Source organism: Carlito syrichta, unplaced genomic scaffold, assembly GCF_000164805.1.
Source record: "Carlito syrichta isolate Samal-C Ts95f unplaced genomic scaffold, Tarsius_syrichta-2.0.1 Scaffold308051, whole genome shotgun sequence".
Classification (NCBI taxonomy): Eukaryota; Metazoa; Chordata; class Mammalia; order Primates; family Tarsiidae; genus Carlito; species Carlito syrichta.
In genome coordinates this window covers 223,376-242,455 of record NW_007252147.1, presented here as the reverse complement: position 1 = coordinate 242,455, position 19,080 = coordinate 223,376, and the positions used below count along the sequence as shown (strand labels likewise).

The window sequence follows — 19,080 nt, the reverse complement described above, 5'->3', positions numbered from 1 at the left end:
TCCAGTCTGGGCGACAGAGTGAGACTCCAACTCAAAAAATAAATAAATAAATAAATATGACATAGAAAGCATTTAATACTAAAATATTTCAAAAACTCAACTCTATTAAGACCTGGTAATCAAAAGATACCATACAAAGTAAAGAGTATCCATAAGTTGGAAGATACTTTTAACACATATAAAAGAATTAGTATCCAAAGTTTACAGAAAAGATCTACAAATGAATAAAATACACAATATGATAGAAAATTGGGAAAAAGACATGAACTGGTTTATCCCTAAAGAAAACAGTACCTATATAAAACGATACTCAGCAACATTAGAAAACAGAAAAATACAAATTCAATCTACACCATGACAGTCCCGTATCATTAGTTTGAGCACATCAAGAGTTGGTCAGAATGTGGATGAACAGAACAAAGGTCTTGCACTATGGCAGAGTAAAACGATACAACCACTACTTTGGAAAATATTCTAGTACTAAAAGTTAAACATTTACACATTCCATAACTCAACAAATTCTCCCATAGGTATTCTAGGGAAACTCATATATGTACCCTCCACATGCTGGTTATCCCCAAATTTATCTCCAACCAAGACCTCTTCCCTGAATTCCAAACTCATATCTCAACTACCTGTTTGACATCTCTACAAACTTCCGAGTCATCTCAAACATTCACAACCAAAACTCAACTCTTGATTTCCTCCTTAAATCTGCTTAACCCAGTCTTCCATTTCCAGTCAACGACATTTGCAGTCTTTTGATGGCTCAGGCTAAAACTTTAATGGCATCTTTCAATCTGCTATTTCTAACATCCAATCTATCAGGAAATTCCAATAGCTTCAATTAAAAAAAAAAGAACCAGACCAATTCTCACCACTTCCACTGTAACCACCAAGGACATCACCATCATCATCTTTTTTCTGGGTTAATTCAGTAGCTTCCTAATTAGTCTGCTTACCTCTCTAATTGTATTCTCAGGACAGCAGCCAATTATAATAGCTTCCCTGCTATTCTTCAAAAGCACGTTAGGCATACTCCTACCTCAGAGCTTTTGCATTCGGTGTTCCTTCATCCTGGAGTTCTTTTTACCCAAAGATGGGTCACTTCCTCACATCCTTCAAGTCTTTGCTGAAAGGTCTTCTCAATGAAGCCTACCCTGACCATCCTATAAAAAGTCATAATCTTGCCCAAGAAAAATAGGAAAGACACAATCAACCAATTAAGGGGAATAGGAAAAGATGTTCAACTTCATTCAAATCAACAGAAATACAAATTTAAACTACAATGACATATAATTTCTCGTCTATCAGACTGGAAAAAAGTATCTGTAATTGCAAAATCTTGTTACATTTGAGGAGTAACATTCACTTAAGTAATCTCAAATTTTCTCCCCTTAAAATACTTATTAATTACAAGGGAAAAATAGTAACTTCAGAGAGGAGGAACCTGGTGGACACTACTTTAACTAAGTGATCAAAGTTAACAAAACCAGTAACGTGACAATCATTATGTCACTCCTGATAAGAGGCATTGAAAAAGATATAACATCTGTGATGTTTGAGCATCTCTAATACTAAAATCCAAAGTTCAAAAATTCTCCAAAATTAGATACTTTTTAAGCACCAACATGACATGGAAAATTCCATACCTCATGTGCTGGATCAATCAAAACTTTGTTTTATCCACAAAATTATGTTAAATATTGTACAAAAAATTACTGTTAGGCTATGTTCATATGATGTATATAAAATATAAATAAATTTTGTGTTTAGACTTGGATACAATCACCAAGATATCTCATTACATGTTGCAAACATCCCAAAATCTGAAAAAAATCCACAATCCAAAACACTTTTGGTATTAAGCATTTGAGATAAAAGATACTCAATCTGTATTCCTATCAAAAATACATAAACTGAATATAATCTGAGGAAACCCCAGGCAAACTCCTATTAAGTTACATTCTACAGAATATCTGGTCGGTACTCTTCAAAAAATCCCAATGTCATAAAAAGCAAACAACTAAGGAACTTATTCGAATCAAAGGAGGTTAAAAAGTCAGTACAATGGAATATATATGATCTGGGACATTTCTTTGCTAAAAAGGACATTACTGGGACAGCTGATGACATCTGAATAAAATTTATAAATTAGATAATAATACTGTACACCAATGTGAATGATCTGATTTTGATAAATGTGCTGTACTTTAAAAAAAACACCTGTTTATAGGTAAAACACAATGAGATATTCAGGAATAAAGGGGCACCATGTCTGCCTCTTACTCTCAAGCATTTAAGAAGGAACATTTAGGAAGTCTGAGTGAAAGGTACACACAAAGTCCTAGTTCAGAAATTTTGCACAAATTCCTTTCCTATTAAGTCTGAAATTATGCTAAAATAAATAGAATTTAAATGCGCGCACACACATACCTGTATTCATAAAACTGCAAACCTGCTTTCCTCCAGGTAGTCCTGATCTCCTTTACTCAACTATTTTCCTTTAGTTACCCATCATCTACTAATATGTCTAGTGTACTTATTTTATTGTATTTGTTGTCTATCTCTCTTCCTAGAGAATAGGCTTTGAGTGGGCAGAAATTGTGTGTGTGAGAATATTTTGTGCACCGTTGGATCCCAAGTCCCTAAAGCAGATCCCAAGACACAGCAGGCAATCAACATATGCTGAAAGGCTGACAGATGGAATCAGTGAATGACTATACCAGAAGATATGTGCAAGAAATGATAGTAGCATTGTTTAGAAGCAAACAGATGTTACCAAGCCAAATTTCCTTTACAAAAATTTAAAAAACATGCCAAGTTATAAAACCTTGATAATCTCACTGAACTGTTGCAAAGTATTTAAAGAGAACACGCAAAATGGAAGATTATCTTGAAAACAAGAGTTTTATGAGGACACAAAAAATACCATCCAATGTTACCCTTGGGTATCAAAATGTCTAACAAATACTATAAAATACTACAAAAGCCTATAGTACAAAAGATTATTTTAAAACCTCAAAAGTACTATTTAGGGATTAAATAACAAATATACAAATTAACCTAGACATAAGATGCAATACATTTCTAGAAAATAAATGTTTACTGCATTTTTGAATACATTATTGGGAAATTCAATTATTAAGTTATCTACAATGGACTGATCCACATATAATTCAATATTATATCTGGATCATCCCATTATACAACTTCCCAAGCCAACACTTTACCTTAAATGTCAACATATCAACATATAGTTCATCAAGTATTGTCATTCAAATTCATTTAAGATTTCTACCATTACCTCTTCATCATTAGGGTCTACTATGGTTTCATCATACACTCGCTGGTTGTCAATGGTCTTAGGTATAGGCTTTGGTGGAGCCTAAATAAAAGAGAAAGGATCACATTTTAGAAGTGAAATATAATTATTTTGTATTACGGTTGGGGAAAAATAACAGAAATCTACATATGAGTTACCTCAAAACTCTACCTGCTTCTCATATCAATCCACTGCTACAGCTACATCAATGCTAATAACAATACTGAATCAGAAGCTTTTTAGCAATTTGAACAGAGACACACATATTGAAAGATAGGGTAACTTTTGAATGAAATGGTTTAAAAGCAGGCAGAAGTAACAAAGAGAAGAAATAGAGATTAAAATAACTATCCACTAAAAAGAAAAATATCAAGTAGTAAAAAAGGAAAAAATTACAAAAGTATACATACATGTGATTTTGTTCCAATAATTCCAGAAAGATGTTCAGAAATACATAACAAAGTCTTTCCACTGACCTAGTAATCCTTTCGGGGATTTATGCTAAGGAATATAGGGGGGTGGGGGAAATTTATACAAAGAAATATGTGGCATCCCTATTTATAACGAAAATCAACAGCAAACAAGGTAAATGTCCAACAATAAGAGAATGACTAGACACAGTATGAACATCAACATTTTAAATACTGTCAGAAGCAGCAATCACGCCTACTCAGACCAAGAACTATTGTACTATGTTAATGAACTATTAAGAAGCAAACTGTAAGAAAAAACTACCTAAAACCAATTCAATATATTATGTACACCAGAAGAAACATGAAGAAAATATATACTGATAAACTATTCAGGATTTATTTAAAATTTCTCTATGAAACAAATTAAATTTTAAGTAGTTTTCTTTTTTTTTTTTTTGAGTTGGAGTCTGGTCTCGCCCAGACCAGAGTGCAGTGGCCGCTCCCGGCCACCGCAGCCTCGACCTGCTGGGCTCCGGCGATCCTTCTGCCTCAGCCTTCCGAGTAGCCGGAATTACAGGCATGCGTTACCACGCCCGGCTGATCTTTTGATTTATTGTAGAGATGAGGTCTCGCTGCCCAGGCAGGTCTCGAACCCGCGGGCTCAGGCAATCCACTCACCTCAGCCTCCTAAAGGCGCGGGATTACAGGCTGAGCCACCGAGCCCGGCTTAAGTAGTTTTTTTAAGGAGACAGTTCTAGGAAGTCATCTTTCAGTCCAAAAATAAGAATGGTGATATCTTCAAATGGTGGTCAGAATATCAATGTATAATTGGCTGATTACAGAAGAGTTCACAATATTGACAATTTCATATGTTTAACCTACTACTATTCAGAAAAGACATGAAAAAGCAGAGTGCTTTGTATATAGTCTTTATGTTTTTCCCTTCCTCAAACACTCTTATCCTCACTTGGTCCCTTATCTTAAGAGATGGGAGTACGGAGACTTGCATGTTTTAAAAATTTTATAGGTATAAATCATAACACAGAACTATCAACTGAAAATAAAAATAGCTTCACTGTGCAATAATGTAGGAGTATTTAGTAGTTATTTTAAGAAATTTTAGTAGGAACATCTTACTTCTTATCAATATCACAAAAATATCCAAATCCTTTCTTGAGGTACTCTCTGTTCTTTTCTTTGCCATGATTCAGCCAGGCATCTCACCCCCTCACCTTGCTCATAGTCACTCTCCACAGGTTCCCATTCTCTGTACCAGCTCTCATTCTCACACATTCTCACCCCTCTCCAGAACTGGCTCTGTCCTGCCTTTCCTCAGCCTTGCCTGACAGACAGCCTTTGCTTAAAGTCACAAAAGCCCTGGCTCCAAGCCTAACCTGGGGAGTTTCCCCCTTCCCAAAGTCAGGAAAAGGCGTTTCTGCCTCTCAAACACAGAAAATTACATGCAGAACAGCACCACTGGGCTTACTGTTTAGGTACACCAATATACACAGCAAAGGTAAGAAGAAATACATGGGAGAAAGAAATGATTTCAAACAAGTGGTTATCTCTGGGGCAAAAAGCAATCAGAAATAAACAGACAAGAGCTTCCAACACTGTTGTTAATACATTGCTTAAAACTGGTTAAAGGAGAGAAAGGGATCTATTATACTACTTTTGTATCTTTTCATACATAAGAAATATTTCATAATAAATATTAAAAGAAAGTAATTTAATAGAAATATCTGAAAGCATTCCTTAATGTAAGATAGAAAGCAGACAGCCAAAAATTTTATTTACCTTATCTCCAAGAGCCTCTCTTTCTTTTTTAAGTTTTTTCTTAGCTGCCAACTTTTCCTAAAGGGTTAAAGAGAACACAATATTGAGAAACCACAAGTTGTATCACAAACAAAGTACTGGAACTACAAAGTACTAATGCTATGAGTATTTAAACTGGGCGATCTTTTAAAAAAAATTAATTTATTTCTTTTTAGAGACAAGTTCTCACTCTATCACCCAGGCTGAAGGGCAATGGATCATGGCTCACCATAGCCTCAACCTTCTTGGCTCAGATGATCCTTCCACCTCAGCCTCCCAAGTAGCTGGTACTACAGATGTGTGCCACCATGCCTGGCTGATTTTTTTTTTTTTTAATCTTTTGTAAAGACAGGATCTTCCCTTGTTGCTCAGGCTGGCCATGAACTCCTGGCTTCAAGCGATCCTCTTGCCATAGCCTCCCAAAGTGCTGGGATTACAGGTGTGAGTCACTGTGCCCAGCCTAAACTGAAAAATCTTTGTAACTTTTTATTTGTAATTAATGGCCTAAACTGAAAAATCTTTGTAACTTTTTATTTGTAATTAATGACTTATTTATTTTTTATTACTTGAGACAGAATCTCACCATGTTGCCCAGGGTGGTCTTGAACTCCTGGCCTCAAGCAATCCTCCCACCTCAGCCTTCAAAGTGCTAGGATTACAGGTGTGGGTTTCTGCACCCAGCCTGTGATTTATTAAAATAAGCATTTGGACATGCATTTATTTATTTATTTTTATTGTTTTAAGACAAGGTCTTGCTTTGCCTGGCTGGAGTGCTGTGGCATGATCATGGCCCACTGTAACCTCAAACTCCTAGGCTCAAGCAATCCTCCCATTTCAGCCTCCACAGTAGCTAGACTACAGGTGAATGCCACCAGGCCCAGCTAATTTTATTTCTGTAGAGATGCGGGTCTCTCTAAGTTGCCTAGGTAGATCTTGAACTCCTGGGCTCAAGAGATCCTCCTGTCTCAGCCTCCCAAAGTGCTGGGATTATAGGCGTAAGCCACCACACCTGGCCTGGACACACATTTTTATACCTAAATTACTGGAAACCAAATGAACTAGCCAATCAATAAGATTTTTTTTTTTAGACAGCGATCTTGCTCCTTCAAAAACTCTAAAGTGGCAAGTTTGAGCATTTAAAATTTCACTAGCTTTATCTTTTACTATAAATAAATTAAATAAATCGCAAAATGCATATCTAAACAGGTCTTGTTTTGTTTTGCCTAACTGATTGCCTCCCAAAGAAGACAATGATGATGCTAGTTGCTGCTCTTGAAAAGCCCTAAACATAAATAGAAATGGGAGACGAAGAACTTCTAGACAGTTTCTAATAAAACCATCAAATAGTATCCATATATTTTATAATCAAAATATGCTTTCTAAGTTAGTTAAGAACTTGAAAGATTGATTAGGATCATTTGTATTATCAATCTATTTCTTCTGGAGATTTCTCGACAGAATGCTTGACATAAAATATAAAATATTCTTTTTTTCTAGCATCTACTGACCCTCAATCCACCAGATTTCATATTAGAGACTGTAGCCCCAAGAAGTCTTCTAGGACACCCTCTCTCACACCTGCACATAGGAATGGAGTAAATGCCCCTTAAAGGTACTCCAACTGCACTCTGGCACTGACGATGAAAGAGAATCAGTTCTGGGACTCAAAAAGGCTAGTAAGAGGAGGCAGGCACATACAAAGAATTTCTATGCGTGAATTTCTATGCTGTGCAAGAATAAGCCAATATTTTCCTCCCATGGCAATTTAATCACACATGAGCCCTGTGACCCCGGTAAGTCGTTTACACGTCTCTACGTTCCGGTTTATGTTTCCCTCCTAGAAAAGTATTAAGGTGCAGGCTTGTAAAGCACACATACAGCTACCAGACACTTTACAGTACTAATTTCTGCAAACAGTTGCTGCAGGGGTCACAGAAGCAATAGTGTGGATGTATTTTGTATTGCCTGCATTTCAGATTCTAGAAATTAGCCAATCTCCAGAGTGGAGGGGCTGAGACTCTTTAGCCTTCTAGGACCAGAGGGTGTTAACTGTCACTCCTGGGAGAGCAGGACTTCCGGATTTCCTCCGGAATAGAGCACCCTTCGTAAAGAGCTGTCAAGTAAAGGAACCTTGAAGCTCAGGCAAAGGGTGAGCCCGGGCTCCAAAACGGGGCGAGGGAACCAAGTAAGCCATCCTTCCGGTACAGCCACCCGAGCACTTCGAAACGGACAGACCACCACGTCCGCGCGCCCCTCGGGCCCCGGAGCCGCGCATGCGCTCGACCGCCCCGCCCCTCGTCTACCTTCCGCTGCTGCTGCTTCCATCGCGTGAACATTAAGTGTCGCCGCTGCTTGTTCTTAATCTCCGAAATGCTGAAGCCTGGGGGAAAGGCAGCCGCTTTCGGGGACTGGGCCCCGCTTTCCGTCGCCCCATCCCTAGCGACTGCAGCCTCTTGAGGTTCCTCGGTGGCGGCTTTCCGTTTCAGGCTCTTCTTCCCGCCGCCGCTGCTCTTATTCCCGGCCTTCGCCATGCTGTTGGCTCCTTTGCATCCCTACGGAAACGGAAGTAGTCTCCTGTGACCCCCGTTCCGTAAGCTTTTACTTCCTGGGTCGCAAAGTTTTTTGTTTGTTTGTTTGTTTTGTTTTTTTGATCAATATTTGCAACTTTTTTTTAAAAATACGGGTGATGCTTTGTGAGTTTTAGCCACTTAGGAAGTTACTTAAAAGAAAAAGGAGAGAGAAAACCCAAAAAGAAGTTGCCTAAACTGAGGCATGATGAAAGTTCAGACAGCTTGCCCAAGTGTATGAACAGTGAAAGGATTCGTTCATGGACTCCTTTATTGAGAACCTATGTGTCCAGCCCTCAAAATACTGGAGCAAAAGAATCCTTGCCCTATTTAGTTACGTTTTACTGGAGAGAAATATAAATGGGCACACGAATAAGTTTAATTATAGAATACAATAAAAAGGGGAAAAAATGTTGTGCTTAAAAATTACTGACATGTGGGTTTGGCTGCAATAAATCATAAAATATCCTATATAGTTTATTTAAAGAGGGATAATTAGATCAAAAAACAGGAGGAGAGGTAGAGGAAGGAGGGAACTAATAAAACTTTATCTGAAAAATGCAGATAGAGAAGATATTATGGAAGTCCTTTCTAGCCTTAATGTTTTATCTCCGTATATGCCTGTAATCCCAGCACTCTAGGAGGCAGAGGTGAGAGGATTGCTTGAGCCCAGGAGTTCAAAACCACCCTGGGCAATGTAGCAAGTAATAGATGGTATGGAAAGAAATAGAACAGGATAAAAGATGTTGATGCGAGGGTAGAGGGGCACACTGCAATTTTAAATAGAATTCTCAGAGTAAGCGTCATTGAAAAAGTTACATTGAGCCAAGATTTGAAGGAGGCAATGGGGTAAACTATGGAGTTATTTGAGGGAAGACCTGTTAATCTGAGAAAAGCTGGTTATCTGGGAGAAAAGCCATCCTTGCAAAGGAAACAGCTCCAAGGCTTAGTCAGTAGCCAGCCTGGCTTGTTCAAGAAAACACTATGGAGGCCAGGAGTCAGATGAGAAAGGTGGAGAGTAAGGGAGAGGAGGGTTGAGATTGGACAGGTCATGTAGGGTTTTGTAAGGACTTTGGCTTTCATTGTATGAGGTGCAGATCTCTTGTAGGATTTTGAGAGAAGTAATGATATGATTGGTCTTACATTTTAAAAGCATCACCCAGGCTCATCTTTTGAAAAGAGATACTGGGGAGGGGAAGTGAAAGGAGGAAAAAATGATAGTCACTTGAACGGGGATAAGAACTGTTGAGAAGTGATCAGATTCTTTTGGAAGGTAAAGTTGCTAATGACTGAATGGAGGCCATGAAAGAAAGAGAAGAGTCAAGGATGACTCCAAGACTTTTGACCTGAGCAACTGGAGGGATGGAGTTGCAAAGTTGAAATAAGAAAACTTCAGGTGGAGCAAATTTGAGAGATAAGGTCAAGATTTCAGTTTTGAAAATGTTAAGTTTGAGACAGTGATCTGATTGGTGTTGTCAACTAGTCAGTTGAGATGTATGGCTCTGTGGTAGGAGAGGGAAGGGTGAGCTAGAGGTCAAAATTTAGGAACCTTCAGCATCCTCAGCATATAGATAGTATTTCAAACCACTAGAGTGGGTGTAGATAGAGCACTGAAGAGATAAGAACCAAGGATTTAACCTTGGGGCAGTCTTTCATGAAGAGCTGGAGAGAAAAGGAGGACCCAGAAAAGGAGAATGAGAAGTGAATATCAAGAGAATGGAGTGTCATGGAAGTCGAGTGAAGAAGGTGCTTTTCCAGTGGTTAAATTTGCTATATTGCTCATTTTTGTATTCTCTGTTTTTTGAAAATGCCCTACAAACAGCAACAAAGTAATCCCTTTTCTTTTACCCTTAGGAGTCAATTTTTCAGAAACTATCATAATTTTCAGTTTTATAACTCAGTATCTTCATTGGTTGTTTTGATAATCGAGTATTTTGGTGTCCATACTTGATTTTTCACCCATCCACGTTCTATTTAACAAAAACAGGATATTAAAAGCAACAAAACTGTGTCTTTCAGAATACAAGCCCCATCAAAGCCTACTATTATGTCACAAGTTCAAAAATGTTGACTAAAAAACTAAAATCACCAGGCTCGGTGACTCAGCCTGTAATCCCGTGCCTTGGGAGGCCGAGGTGAGTGAATTGCCTGAGCCCGCGGGTTTGAGACCCGCCTGGGCAACTTGGCAAGACCTCATCTCTACAATAAATCAAAAAATGAGCCGGGTGTGGTAGCGCACGCCTGTAGTTCCAGCCACTTGAAGGCTGAGGCGGAAGGATCACTGGAGCCTTGCAGGTCGAGGCTGCAGTGGCCGGGAGTGGCCACTGCACTCCAGTCTGGGCGACAGAGTGAGACTCCAACTCAAAAAACAAAAAACAAAAAAACAAAGTAAAACCATCATGTTTAGATTCAAAATGGCATTTTATACAATATAATAAAAAGGAAAAAATAGTGTTGAGCTTAACAATCACTGACATGTGAGTTTGACTGCAATAAATCACAAAATTTCATATACAGTTTATTTAAAGAGGGGTAATCAGATCTGTAAAGGAGGAGGGGTAGAGAAAGAAAGGAACAAATAAAACTACATCTGAAAAATACAGATAGAGAAAATATTTTGGAAATACCTTCTAGCCTTAATATTTAATCTCCCTATGTGCCTGTAATCCCAGCACTTTAGGAGACCAGTGTGGGAGGATTGCTTGAGCCCAGGAGTTCAAGATCGCATATCTATGAAATAATAAAAGATTTAGTTGGGCGTGGTGGCATGTGCCTGTGGTCCCAGCTCCCTGGGAAGCTGAGGCGCAAGGATCACATGAGTCCAGGAGGTTGAGGCTGCAGTGAGCTGTGATCATGCCACTGCCCTCCAGCCTGGGTGACGGAGTGAGACCCTGACTCAAAACAACAACAACAACAGAAGTATTTCTGTGATCAGATAACAACCTTATTCCAAGGAAGTGGCCAAAACATTGATAATTCAGCAAATATGTGTTTAATGTCACTCCATAAATTAACAGGGAGGGTTGGTATGATGGACATATCATGAATGTGGAGAATCAGATCTATGTTTATATCTTGACTCAGTAACTTGGATACTATAAAATCTCAATCACATAATCTGTATGAGTCTCAATGTCATCTGTAAACTGGGCCAGTTATACTACCACATTGGTTGCATAGAGAGGAATAGAGATGATGTATATTAAAGAACCAGACACCCCTAATAAATGCTAACTAGCTATTTTTATTATTTCCAGACATCAAACTGTCCTAAATACTGTGGAGGAAAAAGACATCACGTTTACCCTTAAGTAGTGGATAGTTTAGAAGAAGATGAAACACAGGCTCAGTCTATTCAAGAAGTCATCAGAGAGTGCTTCACAAGATGCATTTTAGCCATTTGCTTTTTTTCACTAATTGCTTCATTGTCCATTACTTTCAGGGCCCATTCCCAATAGAGTGTTGGGAGGCTGGGAGCAGTTTTCACACCTATAATCCCAGTACTTTGGGAGGCCAAGGCCAGAGGACTGCTTGAGTCCAGGAATTCAAAACCAGCCTTAGTCAACATAGCAAGACCTTGTCTCCAGAAAAAAAAAAAATCAAAAAGTTAGCTGAGCATGGTGTAGTGCATGTGTAGTCCCAACTAATCAGGAAGCTGAGGAGGAAGTATCACCTGAGCCCAGGCAGTTGAGGCTACAGTGATCTGTGATTTCACTACTGCACACTATCCCGGATGACAGAGTGAGACCCTGACTCAAAAAAAAAAAAAAAAAAAAAGATGTTGGAAATTGGATATTTCTCTTATACCATACACAAATCAACTCAAAATGGATTATAGACTTAAATATAAGAACTGAAACCATAAAATTCCTTGAAGAAAACATGGAAAAAGTTCATTGACATTGGTCTTGGCAATGGTTTTTTGGATCTAATACCAAAAACCTAGGTAACACAAGCAAAAATAAACAAGTGGGGCTACATCAAACTACAAACTTCTGCACAGTAATGGAAAAAAATTAACTAAATGAAAAGGCAATTAATGACATGGGGAAATATTTGCAAATCCTATATCTGATAAGGGGTTAATATCCAAAATATGTAAGGAACTCATACAACTCAATAGCAAACAACAACAAACAAATACAGTAGTCTCCCTTATCCACAGTTTCACTTTCCAACAGTTTCAATTGCCCTTGGTCAACTATGGTCTGAATATATCAAATGGGAAATTCCTGAAATAAACAAATTAAATTTCACACTATTCTGAGTAATGCGAGGAAATTTCACATTGACCTGCCCCACCTGGGATGTGAACCATCCTCTTGCTCAGCATATCCACACTGTATACACTATCGGCTCCTTAGCCACTTAGTAGCCATTTCCATTATTAGGCCAACTGACATATATATGGTTTGGTGCTATATGCAGTTTTAGGCATCAACTGGGTGTTTTGGAAAGTATCCCCCTCAGATAAGAGGGGACTGTTGCCACCTGATTAAAAAGTGGGCAAAGGACCTGAGTAGACATTTTTCCAAATTAGACATAAAAATGGCTGATAAGTACATGAAAAGGTGCTCAACATTACTAATCGTCAAGGAAATTTTACAAATCAAAACCACAATGAGCTATCACCTCACACCTGTTAGGATGGCTACCCTTGGAGAAGCGGCAAGATGGCGACGGGGCAACCCGGTCTCTGAAGCCCTCTGCAAAGGAGATCTGCAGTGGGTCTCTGACTCTCGCCCCGGGGGGCTGGGGACTCCAACATCGCAACCTGCTCTTCATACAGAGCTCGGCTGTTGCCACTGCTGGGACATCGCAACGGACTGGACAGTTACTGCTGGCAAACAGTGCCGCTGCCGCCGCAGCCCCTCCCCCCGCCGCCGCTGCCGCAGCCTCTGTGATGGGTAGCATATCATGCCACCCGCCCGAGGCGATCCACATCAAACCCCTCAGGGAAGATCTGCTAGGATGGCTGCTACCTCTCCTGAGTCCGAGACTGTCCTGCCCGACCGGCGTAAGGCTCCTGTTGCCTGCTCAGAGGCAGGCAGCCATCTTGTTCCTGTCTGGCCCCACCCGCTCTGGGGCAAGCAGCTGAGATAGGATGGCTACCCTTAAAACAAAAAATAACAAGTGTTGGCAAGGCTGTGGAGAAAGAACTCTGGTGTAGTTGGTGAGAATACAAATTGGTCGATGTTGGGAGCCAGCCTTGGAGGCCCATCTGGAAGACCCCAGGCCGCAGGGTGAGCCCGGGAAGCTGAGGCCCTTCTGTCTTCCACCTTTGCTGTTTGGTATGGCTGAAGAATTCTGTGCAGTCCTAGAAGAAGAAAATGGCATGTTTACGTGAAGTACTCATAGCTAACCTGGAAGTGTCATGGTTCATTTTTCCATTTTCCACTATGCCATTTGGCCTTTTCTAGCATATGCAATGGTTAAACTCTGAAGCACATCAAGAGTGCTTTCTTTCACTTGGTTATAAGTTACTAGACATTGCTTGAGTAAAAAATGATATAAGTATATTCACTCCTTATTTGATTTAGAATTATGTAGTTTAGTGTTTAGACATAAAGTTTTTTAGAAGCACAAGTTTATAGTAAGTTCATTATGAATTCATTATAAGTTATAACACTTATCTAGGACTTATTTAGGTGATTTATAACACTGTTTTCACAGATTTAGGATGAAGATTAATCGTTAAGGTTTTTACTTAATTAAATAGTTAAAATTCTAAGTTAATGTTTATAGTGTGGGTTTTCACTGAATTCATAATATACTAATTGGATACCTTTATCATAAATTAACTAAATACAGAGAGCAACCTTGGGGGCCTGGGAAACATCACTAAAAGCTTCTTTTGAGTTTTCTTTAGAAATAAACACTGCAGGATAAGAGAAAAGTAAGGAAGACACCTGGACAAGAAAGGCAATTATGAAGCTTTGAAGCTCATAGAAGCCCCAGAGAGAAAACTCCTGCTACATGGAGAACTGTACACCTGGAAACTTTCTTGAAGCACTTTAAGGACTGTAATTCTGGACTTTGGACTAAAACTGTCATTCTTGGTTTTATGAAAAAGACGTATTGACTAAAAGCAGATAGTGTTCTTGCCTTGTTTGTAGCTTCTAAGACCGCTAGATGGTGGTAACTTTTAAAAACTAATGTACATGAAGGAATTTTCTTTGTCTTTACAAATGGTATAAAAGCTTTATGAATGGTATAAAAGCTTTCAGTTAACTAACATTAAATGTCATCTGTCCTGCAGGCCTCTGGCCTGCAAGCAGGTGTCCAAGTATATTATTCGTCTTTCACCTAACCCGTCTCTCCTTCAGGAAACCTCACACCCTTGTGGGAGAGGACCCCCACAGGTCAACAGTATGGAATTTCTTCAAAAAAATTAAAATAAAACTAACATATGATCTACCAAATCCACTTCTTGGTGTTTATCCAAAAGAATTAAAATCAGAATCTCAATGAGATACCTATACTCTCATGTCTATTTGCAGCATTATTCACAATAGCCAAGAAACAACCTAAAAATCCATCAGTGGATGAATGGATAAAGAAAATGTGGCATATAGGAGGGAGGACCCCCCAAAAATGGATATAGCTTTTGGCAGGCCTTTCATGATACAGGCTTCCCCTGCTAGGTAAGTGTTCTAGGAACCTATCAGCATCAGTGTCTGAGCTAGAGGCTGTGTTTGGCTTTAGTGGATTTTTTTTTATTTTTATTTTTTGAGATTCATTCAACATGTTTGCTCATTTCAAGATGGCTGATTTATGAGTACATTTGTCAGCATCACACTGAGTGTTCAGTAGTTTTTGACCAAAAATGGCATGCCCCCCCCATGCTCCACCCTCACTATTCACCTGATCTCCCTCCAAATGACCTTTTTTGGGTTATATCCCCAGATGAAAAAAGTTCTCAAAGAAAAACATTTTGCCCATATGGAAGAGGTGAGAGAAAAAATGGCAGAAGCACTAAAAGGCATCAAAACTGATGAGTTCAAAAACTGTTTTGAACAGTGGAAAAAGCACCTCAACATAGCATCCTCCCACATAGATGGACTGGAGGGCATTATGTTAAGTAAAATAAGCCAGACATAGAAAGACAAGTACTGTATGTTTTCACTTCTATGTGGTATCTAAAATAGTCAAATTCACAGAAGCAGAGAAAAGATGGTGGCTCCTGATTATTGTGGGGAAGGGGAATGGGGTTATGTTGGTCTAGGGGCATGGTGTCTCAGTGATAAGATGAATGAGTTCCAGATTTCTAATTATAGGTAACATGACTGTCCTCTATACTTGAAATTTGCCAAGAGGGTAGATCCTAAGCATTCTCACCACAGGGGGGAAAACAATGACATGTGAGGAAATGGATATATTAATTTGCTTGACCATGGTGATTCTTTAATTACATATGTACATCAAATCATTGAGGTGTACACCTTCAATATACACAAGCTTTTTATAGCAACAAGTTGAAAGTAACAAGAGAAGAACTAACACAATTTTATGAGGAGACATGTGAACCACACACCTGCCCACCCAAAGCTGGATTTGAGTGACTGAAATATGAAGACCTTTAAGATACTGAAAACCTGGGGAATAATTTTATGGTGAATGCAGTCATCTCGATGTGTGCCACACTATGAAATAGACATGACACAAGCACTGGCTTTTTCAGAAACTAAAATTATATTAAGAAACCAATAGGTCTTCAGATGTGTGTTTGGAATAATTTGTAATTATTTCCTCCAGGCATTTAACTATTTTCAGCAGACCTTAAACTTGGCCATCATGATGTCAGATGCAAAGACAGTCCTCAGGACATTTTCCAACTAGCTTGATTTCTACTGATAAGATGAGCTGTTTAAATAAACAGGAAATTTTATGCCTGTTAATATTTCCAGAAAGTACATAATTCCAAATGTATCTTCTCAGGTGATCCAAGTTTCTGGTACAATCCAATTGCATTTTCACTAAAATATTATCTCTTAAAGGGTTTCTGGTTCTATGAGTTAATCAAAGGAGCTTTTATTTATACCTTTGGAATATATATGGCACCTTCAACTGATGTTTATGACTATAGAACAACCCTGATATAATTTAAATATCGATCTGAAATGGCTTTTCTATGTCTAAGTATTTATTTTGTTGACTGATTTGTTTTATTACATTAAAATCTATTGGTCTGTCTTGCATTTTGAATCGTTCTTTTTACCTATGCATGATTTTGTAACAGCATGCATTCACTGGTAGTTTGAAAAATATTGGTTCACTGAGATTTACAGATCTTCTTTTTTATTTTTCTCAGAAAGAAACATTTAATAGGGACTTATAATCAGAAGCCATGTCACAAGTGACCATGAGTTGAGATGGTGGATACCCACCAAGTTTTGCATATCTTCTAAAAGTTGACACATTTCATTATACGGTATCAAAACATTGCATTTAAAAAGCTCACTACTAATTTCATCAGGGAAGACTTGAAATACTAGTAAGCTGTCAAGCTCACCATGGTGGATACAAATTTTTCAAAATTCTTATTTCCACTTGAATAGAGGCTTCCTTGGCTCCAGGTAACTGATCATGGTGCCCACAAGGCAATGCAGGGGTTTAGGGGACTGAGGAGTTTGGGTTGGTAAGGACTTCTTGATATAAACTTCCAGGGCTATTTCTCAGGCTAAGTATCTCTCTGTTGCCTTCTTTTATCTGTGGACCGCTGAAGATTACCTTTCCATTGCTACCATTAGTTAACAAGAGCAACCTGATCATAAAGCTGTGTAATAATTTGGAAGTGTGCTTCTGGAGGCAATCTGAGGAGTCCTTTGTGGATGTCCTTCCATCCATATCAGTTGTGCAGAATGGAAGGCACCTTCCTGCCTCCTTGGAAAAGGGAGAAGTAAAGAGAGGGAGAGCAGTTTAAAGAACTGAAGATGGTTATGAGATTAGCATGAACAGTAGTGATACAGGCAGAATACAGAATTGCATTACACTCTTCCTATTTTTCTCCTATGTTACTGTTACTTGATGCTAGTGTGAAGAATTAGAAATTAGAGATAAAGAACCTCTCAGGTGCAGAGGTTTCCATTATATTATAATATGCTCCAGGGAGATTTTGTTGATTTAGTTATCCTAAATTGATTCCTTCTTTAGTCTAAAGCTCAGAGTTCAGAATAGAAATTAGCATATTCCAAAACCTGCCTTAGTCAAAGACACTACGTGGTGCCTATACCTGAGACATGCTGGAAAGTTCAAAAGCCCTCCAGAGATCATTAGATGCTAGAACATCTTGTACTTTCTAAAATCTTGCAAAAGGCCTATGGAGCTTCTTGAAGTGTGGTCCATGGAGGAACAGCAATGGCACCATCTGGGGCTTAGTTGAAATGCGGAATCTTGGGGCTCACTTCCAGACCAGTGGAAAGATTCCCCAGGTGGTTCATAAACACATTAAAGTCTGAGACGCACTGTTAAAGATATGTGTTACATCCCTTATTCCGGTTAATTTCTATTTATTGATCAGGAGCCTTGTTTAAGTCCAAAAATATGTAATTGATTTTCAACTGTAGCTATTTTTATGTTAAAAATAGCAATTTATTATTTTAAATATGATTGCATTGCCTGAAGAGAAGACAGCCTGGTGACTATTGTGGGAAACAAATATTTGTTTTATTTTCTAACTTTGTTTTTGCACAGACTTGGAATGAGATTTAACAGACCCCTTATCTAACTGGTTGGTAACATATCAATCCAGGGACCTGTGGTTATACCATGTCAGAACAAATGGCTTTACTTTTCTTTCAGTCAGTTATCCATGAAGGTTAACTTAGGGAAGACCTAGAACAGTGATTCTCAAAGTGTAATCCCCAGACCAGCAGCATTCATGTCACCTGGGAACTTTTTAGAGGGGCAGATGCTGAACCAGAAGCTCTAGGGATAGGTCCCATATATCTGTATTCTAACAAGCCCTCCAGGTGGTCTTGATGCATGCCAAAGTTGGAGACCCACTGATCTTGGTCCAGTGTTATCTTCTGATACCTATAAACTGACCACTTAGGGCTTTGTTTTTCTGGTGTCTATGGTAAGCTTCCCTAATGTGCAGATATCATAATTAAATCAACCCCTTTTAATGTCTTCATATAGGAAAATGTAGGTGTCCATAACAGGGGATACTTAAAGAATTATAATTGCAAGATGTTCTCATGAATATAAAATAGAAAATCCTCCAGCAATGTTGAATACAGCTTGATATAATCAGCACCTTTAGATAAATCAAAGAGAGGAGTAATGACTGACTACAAAGTCATGTTTTCTTTTTCCTAAAGTTAGTCAAAACTCTATCGTGTGCCCAGGTGGCTCTTGGACACTCAATTCATCTTTACTACTGCTCATATTAATATCTAATGCTGATTAGCTGCATCGACCAGAAAGACATTAAAGTCTCTTCCTGTTAAATATAATGTGGTATACTGGATTGAATCCTGGAACAACAACAACAACAACAACAAAAACATTAGTGGAAAATGGATGAAATTCAAATAAAGCCCAAGGTTTGCTTGATAGTAATAATATACCAATGCTGGTTCTTGGTCTTGAAAAATGTACTTTGGCAATATAAGATGTTAACATTAGGAGAAACTGGGTAAAGATGTATAGGAACTCTTATTTTTACAACTTTTCTGTACATCTAAAACAATTTCAAAGTACAAATATTCTTTTTTTAAAAAAAATCTCTTCCTGACCCCTCACTTAACAAAGCCCTTGAAGTATTACCAGGAAGAATAAATTAAAGAATTTGCGCCTTTGGGAGGCTGACGTGAGTGGATTGCCTGAGCCCGCGGGTTCGAGACCCGCCTGGGCAGCGAGACCTCATCTCTACAATAAATCAAAATATCAGCCAGGCATGGTAGCGCATGCCTGTAATTCCGGCTACTCGGAAGGCTGAGGAGGAAGGATCGCCGGA

At 38.7% G+C, this 19,080-nt stretch overlaps 1 protein-coding gene across 1 annotated transcript in view; it reads right to left on the bottom strand.

The window, feature by feature from the left end:
* The window catches only part of RPF1 (ribosome production factor 1 homolog), a 24,364-nt gene extending 16,241 nt beyond the window's left edge, over positions 1 to 8,123 (bottom strand). Inside the window, exons 1-3 of the mRNA XM_008064789.2 lie at positions 7,857 to 8,123; positions 5,536 to 5,592; positions 3,308 to 3,388 (exon numbers count right to left, since the gene is read on the bottom strand). Of these exons, the coding sequence (XP_008062980.1) occupies positions 3,308 to 3,388; positions 5,536 to 5,592; positions 7,857 to 8,084 (366 nt within the window). The 5' untranslated portion in view covers positions 8,085 to 8,123. The remainder of the gene's footprint in view (positions 1 to 3,307; positions 3,389 to 5,535; positions 5,593 to 7,856) is intronic.
* Between the last annotated feature and the right edge of the window lie 10,957 nt (positions 8,124 to 19,080).